The sequence below is a fragment of the Mobula hypostoma genome, chromosome 8 (assembly GCF_963921235.1).
Source record: "Mobula hypostoma chromosome 8, sMobHyp1.1, whole genome shotgun sequence".
In the NCBI taxonomy this organism is placed as follows: Eukaryota; Metazoa; Chordata; class Chondrichthyes; order Myliobatiformes; family Myliobatidae; genus Mobula; species Mobula hypostoma.
In genome coordinates, this window is record NC_086104.1 from 123,317,215 (window position 1) to 123,335,716 (window position 18,502).

The window sequence follows — 18,502 nt, forward strand, 5'->3', positions numbered from 1 at the left end:
GTTTCTGTAACGTGCTGAGCTGTGTGCGCAGTTCTGTGCAGAGCAGATGTTGTACTAAACCGTGATGCCTCTGGACAGGATGTTTTTTATGAGTGACATTTTCCTACACCAGCAGCGTGTCCAATTCACAGCTTCGTGTCTCTTAAACATCCTCAGCTTTTTTCTGTGGTGAAGGGTTCCAAATATCCACTGTGCTTTGAGTGATGAGTAAAATCCCTTCATCCCTCCATTCCTCCATTCTTCATCCCTCCAATCCCTCCATTCTTCATCCCTCCAGTCCCTCCATTCTTCATCCCTCCATTCCCTCCATCCCTCCATTCCCTGCACATCCATATCCTTAAATATTTCTATCATATCTGCCTCCCCCATCATCTCTGGCAGCACATTCCAAGCACCCACCACTCTCTGTGTAAAACAAAAACCTGCCTTGTAAATCTCCTTCAAACTTTCCCCCTCTCACCTTAAATCTGTGTACTCCAGTGTGTAACATTTCAGCCCTGCCTACGCGATTTGTACCTCTGTACCAGTCAGATCTTCCTCATCGCCACTCCAGGTAAAACAACTCGTTTATCCAACCTGTCCTGATAGCCCATGCCCTCTAATGCAGGCGGCATGCTGGTGAACCTCTTTTGCACCTTTTCCAAAGTCTCTCCGCCCTTCCTTTAACAGGGTGACCAGTACTCCACGCAATACTCCCAAGTGCAGCCGAATCAAAGTTTTATACAGCTGCAACATCACTTACTGTCTCCGAGAGATTAAAGATTAGCTTTATTTGTCACACGTACACCAAAACATAGAGTGAAATAGTGTCAACAACCCACTCAGTCCAAGGATGCCAACATAGCATGTCCACAACTTACTAACCCTAACCCGTACGTTTTTGAAATGTGGGAGGAGACCGGAGGAAACCCACGTGGTCTCAGGGAAAATATACAAACTCCTTACAAACAGTCCCGTGAATTGAACCGCGATCTTCTGATTGCCGACACCGTAAAGTGTTACGTTAACCGCCGTGCTGCCCCTCATCTTCCAATGCCCTGACCGACAAGGTAAAGCTCTGATCTGATTGAAGTATCTATGGATGGCGTGCAAAACAAAGGTTTCACTGTAACTCGGTACTTGTGACCACAACAAGAGTCAAAGAGTGCAGTGAAGATCTACTAGGATGTTGCTGGGTCTTCAGAAGTGAGTTACAGGGAAAGATTGAACAGGTTAGAACTTCATTCCTTGGGGTGTAGAAGAATGAGGGGAGATTTGATAGAGGTTTACAAAATTATGAGGGGTATAGACAGTGTAAATGTGAATAGGCTCTTTCCACTTTGATTAGGAGAGATAAGTACGAGAGGACATGGCTTTAGGGTGAAAGGGGAAAGGTTTAGGGGGAACATTAGGGGGAACTTCTTCACTCAGAGTGGTGGGAGTGTGGAACAAGCTGCCATCTGACGTGGTAAATGCGGGCTCACTCTTAAGTTTTAAGAATAAATTGGATAGATACATGGATGGGAGAGGTCTGGAGGGTTATGGACTGGGTGCAGGTCAGTGGGACTAGCGGAATAATGTTTTGGCACAGACTAAAAGGGCCTAATGGCCTGTTTTCTGTGCTGTAGTGCTCTATGGTTCTAACAAACCAATTACCAGCTTACATTTCAGACATCTACAGAGATTTTTCTCCAGATTATTTATAAGTTTAGATGAAAGTTAAAATGGTCAGACTGAAGACTGTGGGTGTCTTTGACACTGCCAGCATTTATCACCCATCCCCCAGTTGCCCCAAGTTGTATGCCTCTGCCACATTACCTTCCCCAGCTCTACAAGGCGCGAGTCAGGAGCGTGATGAGACACTCCCCACTGGTCTGGGTGGTGCTAGTCCATGGTTTCCACATCTGCCACATTACCTTCCCCAGCTCTACAAGGCGCGAGTCAGGAGCGTGATGAGACACTCCCCACTGGTCTGGGTGGTGCTAGTCCATGGTTTCCACATCTGCCACATTACCTTCCCCAGCTCTACAAGGCGCGAGTCAGGAGCGTGATGAGACACTCCCCACTGGTCTGGGTGGTGCTAGTCCATGGTTTCCACATCTGCCACATTACCTTCCCCAGCTCTACAAGGCACGAGTCAGGAGCGTGATGAGACACTCCCCACTGGTCTGGGCGGTGCTAGTCCATGGTTTCCACATCTGCCACATTATTACCTTCCCCCACATCTACAAGGCGCGAGTCAGGAGTGTGATGGGACCCTCCCTATTTGACTGGGTGAATGCGGCTCCCAGCAACTCGTGAGAGGGTTGACATTGTCCAGGACAGGGCAGCTGCTTGATCAGCACCTCACCCACCCCCTCCCTCCACCACTGGCTGACAGTGTCTGCAGCGTACACTGTGGTTACCTGCCAGTGTTTCTTTGACAGCTCCTCCCAAACCACCACCCCCACCGCACATCTCTCCTCACCCAGCAGGGTGAGGAAACCACCGCCCCCAGGTTCTCATCTCCGCTTCCCATCACTCCCTCCTCTGACTCAGAAATCTGTCATCCGTTCCTTCACTGTGGCAGGGTCTGGACGCCGAGGCACTCTCCCCCACCCCCCGACAGCACCATGGAACCTCCTCCTCCACACCCTCTGCAACTCTTCAAAGTGCAGCCTCCCCTTCACCTTCTCCAGGGGTAGTAAATGCTGGGGGGGACTTTCTCGAGGAATCGATGGATCGAAATAAAATATGGTTTGGGGAACGATCCGGTCATTTTTATGTCAGTGAGGGTGCTCGTTGGTGGATAAGGCAGGGAGGGTGATGGGATGAGAGAGGGGGAGGGTGATGGGATGAGAGAGGGGGAGGGTGAGTGGGTGAGGAATGGGGGTTCATTGCAGGGAGGGTGGGAAGGGAGGTATATAGGATGTAAGGGTGAGAAAGGGAGTGAGAGAGAAGGTACATAGGGAGGGACTGAGAGAGTGTTCTCACTTGACGATGGTCTTGTCTCATTGTTTGCAGACCGCTGCCGTCCTGACATGCTGGTTGAGGAGAGTTTGAGGAATATTGTGAAGGCCATGCAGAAGGCCCTGACCCAGGAAATCTTCATCCAGCTGGAAGACTTCAGGTGAAGGCCACATAATCTCGTTCTTCATCCCTCTGGGAGCCAAACCCGTGATCTCCATCTGTTTGCCCACTTCCTTTCCCTCCCATGGGCCATCTCCCTCTCTCATTCCATCTCCCCCCTTCACCCTCCCTCTCCCTCCGTCTCACCTCCCGCACCCTCTCACCCTCCCCTCATGCTCCCTCCCTCCTCCATCTCCCACCCAGTCCCTGACCTCTAACCCCCCACCCCACCCCTGACACTCCCAATGTGGAGCGAGCCTCACTCTGTGTCTGACCCCAGGAGGGTGTGATGGGACGGTGTGGAGGGAGCTTCACTCTGGTCTGACTCCAGGAGTGTCCCAAGGTGCTGATGTTGGTGTTTCTGTTTGGAATCAGGAACAAGAGAATGATGGGCATGACGATTGGCGAGAAGGAGCTGTCGGAATTAGATGCGGATCGCGATCTGGACCGTGAAACCATGGACCTGAAGGAAAAGGCATATGCAGAGCAGCTGCTGCCCAAGGTGGAGGAGGCAACGTAAGTGAAACTCGTCCTTCCCATTCTCTAAGATCCAGAGACTGACCTCGCATGGTGGTCACCGGGGGGATAAAGATTGGAACAGCAGCAGGATATCGGGGGGGGGGGGGCGGGTGTGATAGGGTCCCATATGTTTCTGATCGAGGAAGTTGGGGGATGTCCTCTGGTGCCTGTCAGTCGGAAGGGCTCGCTTGTAGTTTTGGGTGTTGGTCAAGGGCTGTGTGCACCGATGGATGTGGGTTACCTGTCGTGCCAGACATTCCCTGTCTGTTGTACTGATTGTGCTCCAATGTGTGGTGTGGTGTACAGTCTGCCTGTGGCACTGGGAGTGTTCTACCTGTCGTGAGCACCAATTGCATGTAGTATTGGTAGTAGTCTGCCTGGAGCACTGGAAATATTCTAACCTCGGCCCAAAACTGTTTACCATTTTCCATTGATGCTGCCTAACCTGCTGTGTTCTTCCAGCATTTTGTATGTGTGTTACTCTGGATTTCCAGAATCTGCAATATGTCTGTGTTTATATTCTCCTTCTAGTGTTGGATCCTGTTTACCTGTAGCATTGGCCGTGTTCCATCTGTATGTATTGAACCTGCTGCATTGATTGCTGTTTACCTGTAGCATTAGAAGTATTCCTGTTGAAGCACTGGGCATGATCCCACCTGTAGTGCTGATAACAATTTGCTTGTAGCCTTTGATACCTTTTGTCTGTAGTATAAGTCATGTTTTGCCTGTAATGTTGAGTGTATTTCATCTGTAGCATTAGTCACTGCTCGACTGTTTTGGATATTAGATTAGATTAGATTATGAGGACACTCAGTCCTCGTTTATTGTCATTTAGAAATGCATGCATTAAAAAACAATACAATGTTCCTCCAGAATGATATCACAAGAAACACAGGACAGACCAAGACTAAAACTGACAAAACCACATAATTATAACATATAGTTACAATAGTGCAAAACAATACCGTAATTTGATAAAGAGCAGACGACGGGCACGGTAAAAAAAAAAGTCTCAAAGTCCCAGTAGCCTCATCATCTCACGCAGACGGTAGAAGGGAGAAATTCTCCCTGCCGTGAACCTCCAAGCACCACAAACTTGCCAATGCAGCACCATTGGAAGCACCTGACCACAGCGGACTCTGAGTTCGTCCGAAAACTTCGAGCCTTCGACACAGCCTCTCCGAGCACCATCCTCTGCCGAGCGCTTTGATCCTGCCCCGGCCGCCGAGCAACAAGCAAAGCCGAGGACTCGGGGCCTTCTCCTCTGGAGATTCTGGATCACGCAGCAGCAGTGAAGCAGGCATTTTAGAAGTTTCACCAGATGTTCCTCTGTGCTGTCACGTATGTCTCCTTCAAATCAGGATTGTGCATGGCACCCGACTTGACAAATAACAGACATCACCACCGGAGTGGCTGCTGCGAGCTATGTCGTGCCGCCATCTTCCCCTCTCAATAACAAGTGATATTGTTTACTTGTAGATTAGTCGCAGTCTGCCTGTGGTGCTGTATATTGGATGTGTTATGCCTGTAGTGCTGTTCACAATCTGCCTGTAGTATTGGAAATATTCCACCTGTAGTGTTGGTCACCATGGGCTTGTAGTTTTGGAATTATGCTGCCTGTAGGATTGGACACAGTCTGCTTGTAGCATTGGAAGTATTCCACTTGTAGCATTGGACACAGTCTGCCTGTTGTATCAGAATTGGGTTTAATATCACAGGCATTTGTCGTGAAATTTGTTAACTTAGCAGCAATATAATGCAATACATGAACAATACAGAAAACAATGGATTACATTAAGTATATATGTATATTAAATAGTTAAATTAAAAGTGCAAAAGCAGAAATCATTTTTTAAAAACAGTGTTTGTCATATTCTACTTGTGTTGGATATTGTTTACCCACAGGGTTGATGACTGCGTGGCTGTAGTGTTAGATATATTCCACCTGTCCTATTGGCCACTGTGTGTCTGTAGCATTGACAACTTTCGAGCTATAACACCGGGCATTGTTTCCCTGTAGTGTTGCTCACAGTCGATCTGTGGCATTGAGCAGTTTCCCTGTAGGATGGCTCACTGTCTGCCTGTAGGATGGCTCACTGTCTGCCTGTAGGATGGCTCACTGTCTGCCTGCAGCACTGGGCATGGTGCCACTGGATGTGTTCTACCTGCTGAACCTGCTCTACCCTGGTGCACTCTGTGTCACCCTGAGCATCTTCCCTGGGCCGGTTGCTGACAGCAGGCACACAGTGAGTGGCTGAATCAACGCTCGCCCATCGTTGTGTCGACGGTCTGCCCGCTGGATTTCCTGGGTGAACAGAACCCCTTTTGCAACAAACTCCATGCCCCAGATAAAAGTAATCTGGCCCTATTTGTAGATCGATTAATTTTCTTTTGTCTTATATTTAGAGACCCAGTACAGTAGCAGGACCCTCTGGCCTAATGAGCCTGCGGTGCCAATTACATCCATGTGACCAATTAACCTATTAATCCAAACGTCAAATGTAATGTGGGAGGAAACCAGAGCACCTGGAGGAAACCCACGCAGACACAGGGAGAACGTACAAACTCCTCACAGGCAGTGACGGGAACTGAACCCAGCTGCTTGTTACTGTAATAGTGTTTCACTACCCGCTGTGCTCCCATGCTACCACTTAAAGTACCTTTTGATTTAGTTCACCTGACATGCCCTGGTTTTAATCATTTTGTTTATTTTAAGGGGCTGTGAGTAATCAGAGTATTGAATTACCCCTCCTTGGAAGCCCCCTTGAGAAGGTGCCGATGAGCTGCCTTCTTGCACCTCTGCAGCCCTGAGTGTGTGGTGCTCCTAGGGAGCGGAGTCCCAGGAATTAGACCCTGCGGCAATGAGGGAAGGCCAAAGTATTTCCAAGTTCAGGGAGGGGAGGGTGCGTCAGTTGGAGGATGTGGTGTGGTGGTTGTCCCCTTACCTTTGCCGCCCATGTCCAGCTTGGTGGGGAGAGGTGGTGCGGGCTGGAGCTTTGGGACGAGTCTCGGTGACTGTAGATCGTGCATACTGCGTGCTGGTGGGAGGTGGGGGGGGGAGTCACGAAGTGTCGAGCTCGACCTGAACATTGTGCTGGGCGGGGGGTGGAGGGGGTGAGCTGAGAGGAGCGGTGGAGGCGGAAGGGGGAGACCCGATAGAGGTCTGTAACCTTACGAGAGGCGTCCATATAGATAGTCAGAACCTTTATCCACAGGGTCGAAAGGCCTAATAAAAGAGGGCATGCACCTAGGGCGAGAAGGGCAAGTTTATTTTCAACAGGGAGTGGTGGGTACCTGACAGATGCCGCCGGGGTGGAGACAGGAGTAGAGAGGTATCAGAGGCTGTTGGACCGGCATACGAAGAGGCACACAATGGAGGGATATGGATCATGTGCAGGCAGCAGGGCTTTAGTTCAGTTTGGTCTCGTGTAAGGCACAGACTCAATGGGCTGAAGGGCCTCTCCCTGTGTTGTACTGTTTCATATACTAAGAGGCATGCATTTTGGTGGCTGGAGTGGGGGGGGGGTGGTGAAGTTTAAAGGAGATGTGCGGGGCAAGTTTTGTTTTTACGCAGAGATTTGTGAGTGCCTGGAATACGCTGCCGGGGTGGTGATGGAGGCAGATATGACAGAGGTGTTTAAGTGGCTTCTAGACAGGCAGACGGATAGTTAAGGAATGGGGGAATATGAATGTTGTGTAGGCAGGAGGGATGGGTAAGTAGTTTGGCACAATGTCCTGGGCTGAAGAGCCTATTCTTGTGCTGTTCCATTCTGTGAGAATAGGTGGCAGTGCTCAGGACAGGCCTGGAGAGGGTGGGGGGAGAAATCTGTCGATAGGGTGAGCAGGGAGCAGATGGGAGGAATGGACTCTCTGACTCTGTCTGCCCACAGCAGATCTGACAAGTTATTGTCAGTGGGGGAGAGGTTCCATCTGGCCATGCAGGGATCTAGCCCCCTCCTCTCTGATGTGAACAACACTCTGCCTGAACCCGTTTCCCCCCTCCCCAACAACATCTAATCCTCGTTCCCTTCCCTGATCCAGCGAATCAGAGTTTAGAACAGGTCCCCTCCCCTCCCCCCACCATCCTTCCCCTCCCCCCGCCCCCCCCACCCAGGGGCGGATGTTGTTGCATCAGCCCGGGACGGGGAGCTTTAAAGCAGGAGAGAGAGGTTCCGCCCTCTTCCATACTGAGACGTCTGCTCCGCTCGAAGTCATCAGGTCTCTCCAACTAGCATCCTGCTCCTAGATCATGACTGGTTACCCCTCTGGTTACAACAGCCGACACATCCAGCAAGATGTTTTTCCACCGGTGAGCCTGAGAGAGGGGATGATGTTTGGTTGGGCGGGGGGCGGGGGGCCGCGTAGCTGATAGTTTAGGGGCTGGTGGTGTTTTCGTTCTGTCTGCTGCTAAGAATCTGAACGAGCATTCATCCCGCTGCTGTAAGGCTGCTCAAACTGGTGAATTGTTTCCTTTGTCACAAGTACTGAGACACAGTGAAAAGCTTGTCATACAGACCAGTGCATCGAGACAGTAAGACAATAACAGAGTGCAGAATAAAGTGCTGCAGCTACAGAGAGAGTGCAGTACAGGTAAACAATAATCTGGAATGTCAGAACAAGGTCGGTTATGAAGTCTGGAGTCCATCAACAGACCCTTGTACAATGAGATGGACCCCTGACCTCATTTAACCTCTTGACATAATCAAAGACTCCGCCTATTCTCTCTGCTACCCCCTGTTGTTGGGCTGAAGTTACAAAAGACGGAAAGCAGGTACCCCCGGGCTCAAGACAGCTGCTAGACTGCTGTTTTCAGACTATTGAACGGTCCTTTAACCCTTGTATCGGACTCCTGACCACACGGTCTATGTCGTTACAGTTTTCCACCTATCGTTTACCTGCACTTTCTCTGTAACTGTTGCACTTTATTCTGTGTTATTATTTTACCTTGTACGACCTCAATGCACTGTGTAATGATTCAACCTTTAGGAACAGTATGCAAGATACGTTTTTCACTGTACCTCAGTATGTGTAGCAATGATAAACCAAATGTCCTTCAGGTTGCTGTGGGTGGGAGTCCTGGGTCTTGTGCTGGCTGGGGTTTATCTGGTTAACGCTCTTCTCTGTTCTCCCTCTCTCTCACACACAGCGCCAACACCGACGACGAGAAAAGGTAAGGGGGACTGACCGTGCCTGGTGCTTCTGTCACCCTCTGGCTGTCTTGTCTGCACACAGCTATCCGTCTGCGTCTCGCACTCTCCGTCCTCGTCCCCCGCTCTCAATCGGCGTCCCTTGCTCTCTGCACCCTGGCTCCTCATCGATGCCTCCATGCCCATCTGCTCTTTCTGTTTTGTCTGTGTCTGTTTTCTCCTTCCAGTGAAAGGTTGTGGGTGGCAAAGGACAAGGGGGGGAGGGGAGGATCGGAGGAGACTCCCCTGGTGCCAGGTCAGGGCACTATCCTGTGCTTGCACAGACACAGCTTTGCACTCATAAATGCCTGCTCACTGCGGCATCGGATGCCTACCTGTCTGCGCACACACGCGCATGTCCCACACACACACACACACACACTATTCAAAGGTTCAGTACAACACATGCCACACACTTGGACACTCGGGCGCATAGGAACATGGGCACGTCGACACCCACGGGCAGGCAAACAGTGTGCTTGACGGAGGGCAGATGGACTGTGCACATGTGAGAGCACGGGACTGAGATGTTCAGTGATGCCTTCCACAGACATCAGGCGTGGTGGGGGGAAGAGAGGAGAATGAGTTGGGAGGGGATACAGAAAGTGAGAGGGAAAGGGGGAATGAGGGGGAGAGAGAGTGAAAGAGAAAGCAGAGGGAGAGGGGTGTGGGAAGCTAAAGAGACGGAGTGGTTGAGAAAGGGAGGGAGAAAGGCAAAGTGGAGAGTGTGTAAAGTGAAGAGGTTAGTCGGAGAGGGAGAAGGAAGGATCTGGTTTAGGAGTCAGTGATAGTCCCTAACCACAAAGTGACTGACACCTTCTCCCCCCTCCTCCCATCAACGTGGCAGCCTGTCCCCTGGCCTGCGCTGTGCTCCCGGGGAGGACACTCCCCATGGGGAGCTGGAGGCTGGGAACGGGGCTGGTCTCTGCTGGGGGGAGCGGAAGGCTGATGCAATCTGGGGGCAAGAGTTGGGAGAGAGAGGGAGGAGAGTAGGACAAAGCAGGCGCAGCGAACAAGGGAGGGAGCGAGAGAAGGGGAGGGAGAAAGAAGGATGGGAGAAAGAAGGGGAGGGAGCGAGAGGGAAAGGGAGGGAGGGGTTGGGGAGTAGATAGCTGATGCAATACAGCAACGAGATGAGGAGAAGGACAGGCGGGTGGAAGAGAAGGGTCAGAGAGAGAGGGACAAATGGGGTGAAAGAGGGAGGTAGAGAAAGAGAGGAGGAAAGAATGGGAGGATGTTCGGAGTTATAAAAAGAAAGGAGGGAGAGACTCAGAGCGTGTGTGTTTGTGAGAGATGGAGGCTGGGGAAATGAGGATCAGTGAGAGGGGGTGGGAGAGATTATATCATTCAGATTTGAGGTGAAACAAAATTAAAAGACAAACTTGCCGATGTTAACAAGCAGGAAATGTTGGAATGGAAGAGAGATTTTCAGAATAACTAAGTTGAACTCCAGGCAAAACAGAACTCCCAGCTAATTGGTTCCTCAGTTCTGTAACACTGACAGAGAGAGAGAGAGACAGAGAAATCCTGACATGGAGATGTCGGAGAACTGGATCGGGCTTCATAAAGCCCAGACTCTCTCTACATACTGAGGCTCTGTGAGTTCTGAGTCATTTCTCCTGCATTGTCCCGGGGTCAGACACAGAGTGAATCTCCCTCCACACCGTACCATCACGCACTCCCAGGGTCAGACACAGAATGAAGCTCCCTCCACACCGTCCCATCACGCACTCCCGAGGTCAGACACAGAATGAAGCTTCCTCCACACCATCCCATCACACACTCCCGGGGTCAGACACAGAGTGAAGCTTCCTCCACACTGTCCCATCACACATCCTGGAATAAGACACAAAGTGAAGCTCCCTCCACACCGTCCCATCACACACTCCCAGGGTTAGACAAGTGAAGCTCTCTCCACACCGTCCCATCACACACTCCTGGGGTCAGACACAGAGTGAAGCTTCCTCTACACCGTCCCATCACACACTCCCGGGGTCAGACACAGAATGAAGCTTCCTCCACACCATACCATCACACACTTCCAGGGTCAGACACAGAGTCAAGCTCCCTCCACACTGTTCTGTCCCTCACTTCCGGGCTGAGACACGGAGTGAAGCATCCTCTACACCGTCCCATCACACACTCCCGGGGTAAGACAGAGTGAAGCTCTCTCCACACCGTCCCATTACACACTCCCGGGGTCAGACACAGAGTGAAGCTCCCTCCACACTATCCCATCACACACTCCCGGGGTCAGACACAGAGTGAATCTCCCTCCACACTGTCCCATCACACACTCCCGGGGTCAGACACAGAGTGAATCTCCCTCTACACCATCCCATCACACTCTCCCGGGGTCAGACACAGAGTGAAGCTCCCTCCACACCGTACCATCACACACTTCCGGGGTCAGACACAGAGTGAATCTCCCTCCACACTGTCCCATTGCACACTCTGGGATCAGACAGAGTGAAGCTTCCTCCACACTGTCCCATCACACATCCTGGAATAAGACACAGAGTGAAGCTCCCTCCACACCGTCCCATCACACACTCCTGGGGTCAGAAGCAGAGTGAAGCTCCCTCCACACCGTCCCATCACACACTCCCGGGGTCAGACACAGAGTGAAGCTTCCTCTACACCGTCCCATCACACACTCCCGGGGTCAGACACAGAGTGAAGCTCCCTCAGTAACCTCCCATCACACACTCCTGGGGTCAGACACAGAGTGAAGCTCCCTCCACACCGTCCAATCACACAATACGCGGCAAAGCAGAGACACTGCCCTTGTCCCTACCGACACTCTCCATGATCATCTCAGCAGGAGGTTTGAGGCCACCCTGCGTTTAGTAGAATCTCCAGGAGTCAAGGGTGGGACTTGGGCCCTTGGCCAGTGCTCTCACCTAACCCTGTACTCCACAGAAAATTCTTGGAGTTTGTGGAGGGACTTTGGGAAAACATGGCAGCATGACTTTGGTACCTTCTCAGTGATGGGGATTGCTTTTGGTCGGGGTTTCCAAGAGTTTGGATTGGGGGTATGGGAAGGAGTTGCTGGACAAGGCAATTGAGTGTGATGGTAGACCGTTCTAGCCCTTGTCTTTGATCCATTCCCCTCTTTGCACCCCTCTCTCCCATAGTACAACAATATACAATGCTATCGTGACTTACATGAAGTACTTGGGCGTCAAGACCAAGGAACCTCGGGTACTTGAGAAAAAGAGGCATTTCTTAATGCGTAGAAAGGTGAGTTTCACACCTCTGATATCTATCAGTCCCCAAAATGCCCCCTGTGTCAGTCCTCAAACTAATTCCACCGCCCCGCTCTCTCCGCACAGCCATGCCAGTCCCCAAGCTAATCCCACAATCCTGTATGAGATCCAAACTAATCCGACCACCCAGCTCTCTTCCAGAGCCCTGTATCGAACCCTAAACAAATCCCAGTGCCTTGCCCTGCTCTCTCCCCACACTTCTGTCAATCCCCAAACTAATTCCACTGCCCTCTCTCTACAGTCCTGCATCAGTCCCCAAATTAATTTCACTGCCCTGTGTCAAATCCAAACTAATCTCACTGCCCCGCTGTCTTCCGCAGACCTGTGTCAAACCCCAGACTAATCCCATCGCCCTGCTCTCTCCCTACATCCCCGTATCAGTCCCAAACTAAACGCACTCACCAGTTGCCTCCCATAGCCCCATATCGGACACTAGACTAATCCCACTGTCCTCTCTTCCTGCAGCCCTGTGTTAAAATAGGTTAATTTCCTGTCCTCACTAACCTCTGAGATTCCATGATTTACCTGGATGGACTATTTGGCCTTTCCCCATATGCCTGCTCAACCCTCCTCCCCCTAGCTCCACTTCTCCCTCACTTGCATTCCGCTCTTTGGGAGAGGGATTGTCCTGGGGACTGGGATGCCTTATTCCCCCACCTCTTCCCGGAATACTCCTGGGTCAGACGGTGGTTCTCTCTGATTTTCCAAACTTCCTAACACATCCAGCCGTCCAGGAGTGGTTAAGTGTGGGAGTAGAGTGCATTTCCCCTCCTTCCCTCAGGCCTCCTCCTCCCCCCACCCCCTGACATTGAGCCTCCCCTTTCCCCAGTGTCGTGTGGGAGCGGGAGGGGTGGGGGTTTGTCTGTGGACTGAGTGTGGCTCTCCCCACCGACCCCCACAGGGTCCCAACCCCCGTAAAGAGGTGGAAGCGGTGAAGGCCGATGAGAAGAAGAGGAAAGGAATTGGCAGTATCCTGGACCTGCGGAGGCAGACTCGCAACGACCCCACCAGCAGTGAGTGTGGGCGCGGGGGGAGTGGGACAGGAGTGGGGGGCGTGGGGTAAGCATATGAAAGCTCGATCAGGACTGAGTAGCAGGGGACAGGGGAAGAGTATTTGGAACAACCAGTTGGCTAATGAGTGGGCTGGGGAGGGAGGGGTTCAAGGAGGTGGGGGATAATTTGAGTGACCCTTGACTGGAAATGTGTTGGCGCGTGTCAAGTGGTTAAGGCGTCGGTCTAGTGATCTGAAGGTCGCTAGTTCGAGCCTCAGCTGAGGCAGCGTGTTGTGTCCTTGAGCGAGGCACTTAACCACACATTGCTCTGCGACGACACCAGTGCCAAGCTGTATCGGCCCTAGTGCCCTTCCCTTGGACAACATCGGTGGCGTGGAGAGGGGAGAGTTGCAGCATGGGCAACTGCCGGTCTTCCATACAACCTTGCCCAGGCCTGCGCCCTGGAAACCTTCCAAGGCGCAAATCCATGGTCTCACGAGACTAGTGGATGCTTGGTGACTAGAAGTAAGAGAGGAGGGGCCTGTGGTAAGGTGGCACCGGCAGGGGTGGTGAGGGGTGTCAGGCAGGTGGGGGAAGGAGTTGATGATCCCGACCGGCAGTAGGAATGGAGAGAGTAGAGTGAGGGAAGAGAGGGAGGGAATGGTGTTGGTGGTGCGATGAGGAGGAGTCAGGGATGGAGGGGTAAGATTGATGGGGGAGGGGGGTCTGAAAATACCCTGACTGGGCGTGAGAGGTGGGTGATGGGAACAGGATTCCAAACAGCTCGTCTGGCAGAGAGTGGGAGGTGGGGGGGGGTGGATAAGGTGAGGGAGGGAGCTGGGTTGGGGGAAGACGAGCAGCCCAACCTGCACTGTGTGGGAAAAGGGTGTTGGAGGGTGGGTAGGGCTGAAGGGCAGGGCGGTGGAGATGGAGGAGGGGGGATGAAGAAGGGATGAGGGAAATGGAGGGGTGGAGATGAGAGGGGGTGAGGATGAACAACCCTACCAACAGTGAGAGGAGAGGAATGAGAGGGAGGGCTCCAGCCGGCACTCTGGGGGCTAGAGATAGGAGGAAGGACAGGATTGAGGGATGAGGGGGAGGTGGTGGGTGGGAGGGGAAGGAATCAGAAGGCCCTAGCCAGCTGTGGGTGGGGGGAGAGTTGAGCGGGAGACGTGGAGAATTCACAGTCAGTTGACCAGCAGTGGTGGGGGTCTGTGTATTGGTGCAGGATGAGTCGGAGGGTGAAGGGGGAACAATGACTCAACCAGCAGTGTGGGGTGAGGGCAAAGAGGAGTCAGATGGGGTAGGAAGAAGTGGAGTTGGACACATGACAACCCCACCAGCAGGAGTGGAGGGGACAGTCTGTGGAGGTCACGATGGGTGTCAGAGCATCTGGGGTCAAGAATTCTCACTGATCCCCTCTTGTGAATCTTTGCCCTTCCTGCTTCCCTCCCTCATCCCACTGTCTCTCCCCCACCGTCTCTCCCCCTCCCCCCGTCTCTTTCCCCATCTCTTACCCCCCATCTACCACACCCCCCACCCTTCCCCTCCAACCCATCTCCCTCCCCTCCACCACCCTATCCCCAGCCCCTCTTTCATTCCTCCCTCTCTCCCTTCCTCCTCTCCCAACTTCCCCATCCCCTTTTCCTCCCTCCCCTTCTCCTCTCCCACTCCCCCACTTCCTCTCCTTTCTCCACCCTCTCCCCACTTGCCCTCCCCCTTCCTCCTCACCCCACACATCCCCCTACCCTCCAATCCTCACCTGATCACTCACTATGGTGTCTCTGCTCCTTGTCTTTCAGGCGTCGACCCGCGGCCGGATTCAGGTAGAATCCCCCTCATCCCTGCACCGGCCAGCATGCCCACCCACACCCCAAATCTCCACACTGGATGGGGAGTGGGACTGCGGGGCATTTGGGAGGGAGGGGAGGTGGGGAGTCTGCATGTACCTCTTCTGAACTAACCCATCCGTCAATTTCCTACCCACCCTCCCCGAGAAAACCCTTGAACCCATCCTTGAGGTTTTCCTCAAACACGAGGAAATCTGCAGATGCTGGAATTTCAAGCAACACAGATAAAAATTACATCTCTAGGAAGAGGTACAGTCGACGTTTTGGGCCGAGACCCTACAAAGGGTCTCGGCAGAAACGTTGACTGTCGAGCTTACAGATTTTCAGGGGTTTTGGAGAGCCCTAGTTTCGTTCTTGACCAGTGTGGAATCTGCATGATTTTCCTGTGACCCTGGGCTTTCCCCCAGGTGCTCCGGTTTCCACCAACCTCCTCCAGCAAAGCCTGCCAGCATGTTCTATATGACATAGGAGAGAAACAGACCATTTGGCACATCAGGAGTGTTCTGCCATCATGGCTGATTTATTTTCCCATTGTTGCCACTCTCCTGCTTTTCTCCACCTACAGCTGACTTCTGGAAAACCCCTGTCAACCTCTGCTTTAAATCGACCCAATGACTTGATCTCCACAGCCAACTAACAGTGAATTGCACGGAGCAACCACCCTCCAGCTAAAGAAGTTCCTCCTCATCTCTGTTCTGGAGGAAAGCCCTCCTATTTGGAGTCTGGTCTGAGACTTCCCCCACTATATAAAGCAACCTCTTCAGCTACGCTTAGTGGTGCCAAGAGGTTTGAGGGCGTCAGATTCCTGGGAGTAAACATCAGCAATAGCCTGTGCTGGTCCAAGCACATAGACCTCATGATCACAGTGAATGGTGGTGCTGGCTCGAAGGGCTGAATGGCCTACTCCTGCACCTATTGTCTGTTGTCTATTGTCTTTTACCTCACAATCAAGAAAGCTCACCAGTGCCTCTACTTCCTCAGGAGGCTGAGGAAATTCAGCATATCTCCATCAGCACTTGCCGGTTTTTAACAGATGCATTTCAGAAAGCATCCTATCCAAATGCATCACGACTTCGTACGGCAACTGCTCAGCACATCATGCCTCTCAATGACTGGTGTGTGTTCTCTCGACTTCAACTTCCTGAGGTCCTTGGTCTTGTGACGTTGAACGCAAGCCTGCTGTTGCAACACTACTTGACAAGCTGATCTCCCTCACTCTGCTCCTCTGTCGCCATTTCAGGTTCTGCTAGAACCAGTAGTGTCCTTGCCTTCTCCTCTCGAGCACACCCAGTGTCCTTGCCTTCTCCTCTCGAGCACACCCAGCCCTGTGGGAGAAAGTTTGGGGAAGGATCATTGGGACACTCAATAGCGGAAGGTGTAAAGGGAGGGTGAGATTCAAGTTTGAACAACTATTTTCGATCTACTGCTATTGGACACAGGCCCTTGCCTTCAACTTTTCTCCTCTCCCTTTTCCCCCATCCTACTCAATGTCTCCCTTCCCCTAGCCCCGGAAGTTGCCAGAATGTGTTTTTTAGAGGTGGGTGCAAGTGACTGGCTCCCTGCCAATGCATCTCCTTGCTGCCCTGGTGACCCTTCCCTTACTAATGACGAATCATTAACGAAGGTGGTCGGTTTTAGTGCATGATCTTTGATCATTATTTCTCCCACCCTTACCCCAAGGCTGTTGCATGCTGTGAATGCATTCCCCAAAGTCCTGAGGTGGCCGGCGGAGGTTTTTGGGGAAGGGGCAGGGGGTTGGCCTTTTGCCTTTGGAGTTGCCACAATCACGGCCCTTGTCATCTCCTCCTTGTTCTCTGCAGTCAAGCTGGCCATCGACAGGAAGAACTCCGGCCTCGCTTCGCGGTTTCAGTCGGACAGCCTGGTCGGGAAGCACAAGGCGAGTGTGGATGGTTCGGAGGCAGCAGGGACGTTGGCACCGGCGAGTGTCCCGTCAAGGGATGATGTCGAGGGAGAGTCAGGTACGTGGTTTCTGACCTGGTTCAGAACTGTAATTGGTTTATTGTCAGGTGTACGAGGTACAATGAAAAGATTGTCTTAAATACTGATCAGATCATTACACAGTGCATCAAGGTAGAACAAAGTAAAACAATAACAATGCAGAGTGAAGTGTAACAGCTAAAGAGAAAGTACAGTGCGGGCAGACAATAAGGTGCAAGATCGTAACGAGGGGACTGTGAGGTCAAGCGTCCTACTTGTCGTATTAAGGAGCTGTACAATGGTCCTATAACAGCGTGGTAGAAACTGTAGTAGACACATTGGCTGAACTTTTTCCTAACTTGGTAAATTCCAAGGAAGGTACTGGAAAATTGGAAAATGAGACTCCCTTTGTTACTAAGAGGAGGAAGGCTGAAGTCAGGGTTCGATGTGCCATGCTTTCTTCTCCCTGGCAAGGCACTGGGAGATCAAATCATTACACAGTGTGTTGAGGTAACAAGGGAATCAATACAGAGTGCAGAATAAAGGGGAAGAACAAAGTTAAAGTGTAAAGTTGAAATTGAAAGTGTAAGTATGAAATTCGATTAAAGTGTGAATGTGGAGAGGGTCAGTGACTTTAAATTTCTGGGCTTTATCACATGAGAAGATTTGTCCTGAGACCAATTAGTGCCATTTCAAAGAAAGTATGGCAGCACCTCTCCTTTCCTTGAAGATTGGCATGTCATCTAAATCTTTGACAAACTTCTATAGGTGCACAATGGAGAGTATCCTGACTGGTTGCATCATGGTCTAGTATTGAAACACCAATGTCCAAGAATGGAAAAAGCTGACAAAAAGTAGTGGATACAACCCAGTCCATTACAGGAAAAGCCCTCCCCACCATTGAACACATGCACAATGAGTGCTACCACAGGAAAGCAGTACATCCACCGTCAACGACTTCCACCATCCTGGCCAGGCTGCCTTCTCACTGCTGCCGTCAGGAAAGACGTGCAAGAGCCTTAGATCCCACACCAGCAGGTTCAGTTTATTACAGTTATCGCTCTTTAACCATTAGGCTCCTGAACCAGAGCGGATAACTTCACTCACCTCAACTCTAAACTGATCACTGAACACAGCCTATTGACTCACTTTCAAGAGCTCTACAACTCATGTTCTGGAACCTCAGGGGAGCATATGATGGCATGTACGCACTTTGATAGTAAACTTACTTTGAAACTTTTTGCCTTCTTGAGGCAGCAGCTCCTGTAGATACTACTGATGGTGAATTGAGTCCACAGCTCTCTGAGTTTCTAGCATTCAAATTGTGATGTAACTAGTCAGGACACTTTCAACTTTACACTAGTCGCTCGGGTATTGGGACCCTGTCCTTGGGAGCCACACGGCCTCTGGTCCATGCTGACCAATGTTCCAATCACAGCTAGTCCCGTTTACCCAGGGTATATCCCTGTGCTGTAGGACTCTATCAGGTCACTTCATCAGTCTCCTTCACTCCAGGGAAGGCAGTCTGTCCCTGTAACTAACATCTTCCAATCCAGGCAACATCCTGGGGAAACTCCTCTCCACTCTAACCACACCCTTACTATAACGGATCGATCAGAAGTGCACAAAATAGATCAGCCAGATGCGGCTCGAACTTCTTC

The 18,502-nt window shown here is 51.5% G+C and overlaps 1 protein-coding gene across 3 annotated transcripts in view; it reads left to right on the forward strand.

The window, feature by feature from the left end:
- Nucleotides 1-18,502, forward strand: part of arhgef1b (Rho guanine nucleotide exchange factor (GEF) 1b) — a 130,893-nt gene that overhangs the window by 68,740 nt on the left and 43,651 nt on the right. For 2 of the 3 annotated variants that reach the window (XM_063056708.1, XM_063056709.1), the window contains exons 7-13: nt 2,983-3,088; nt 3,463-3,603; nt 8,753-8,776; nt 11,930-12,035; nt 12,963-13,074; nt 14,856-14,879; nt 16,724-16,882. In XM_063056708.1, coding sequence (XP_062912778.1) covers nt 2,983-3,088; nt 3,463-3,603; nt 8,753-8,776; nt 11,930-12,035; nt 12,963-13,074; nt 14,856-14,879; nt 16,724-16,882 — 672 coding nt within the window. The remainder of the gene's footprint in view (nt 1-2,982; nt 3,089-3,462; nt 3,604-8,752; nt 8,777-11,929; nt 12,036-12,962; nt 13,075-14,855; nt 14,880-16,723; nt 16,883-18,502) is intronic. The other variant, XM_063056710.1, reaches the window with a different exon arrangement.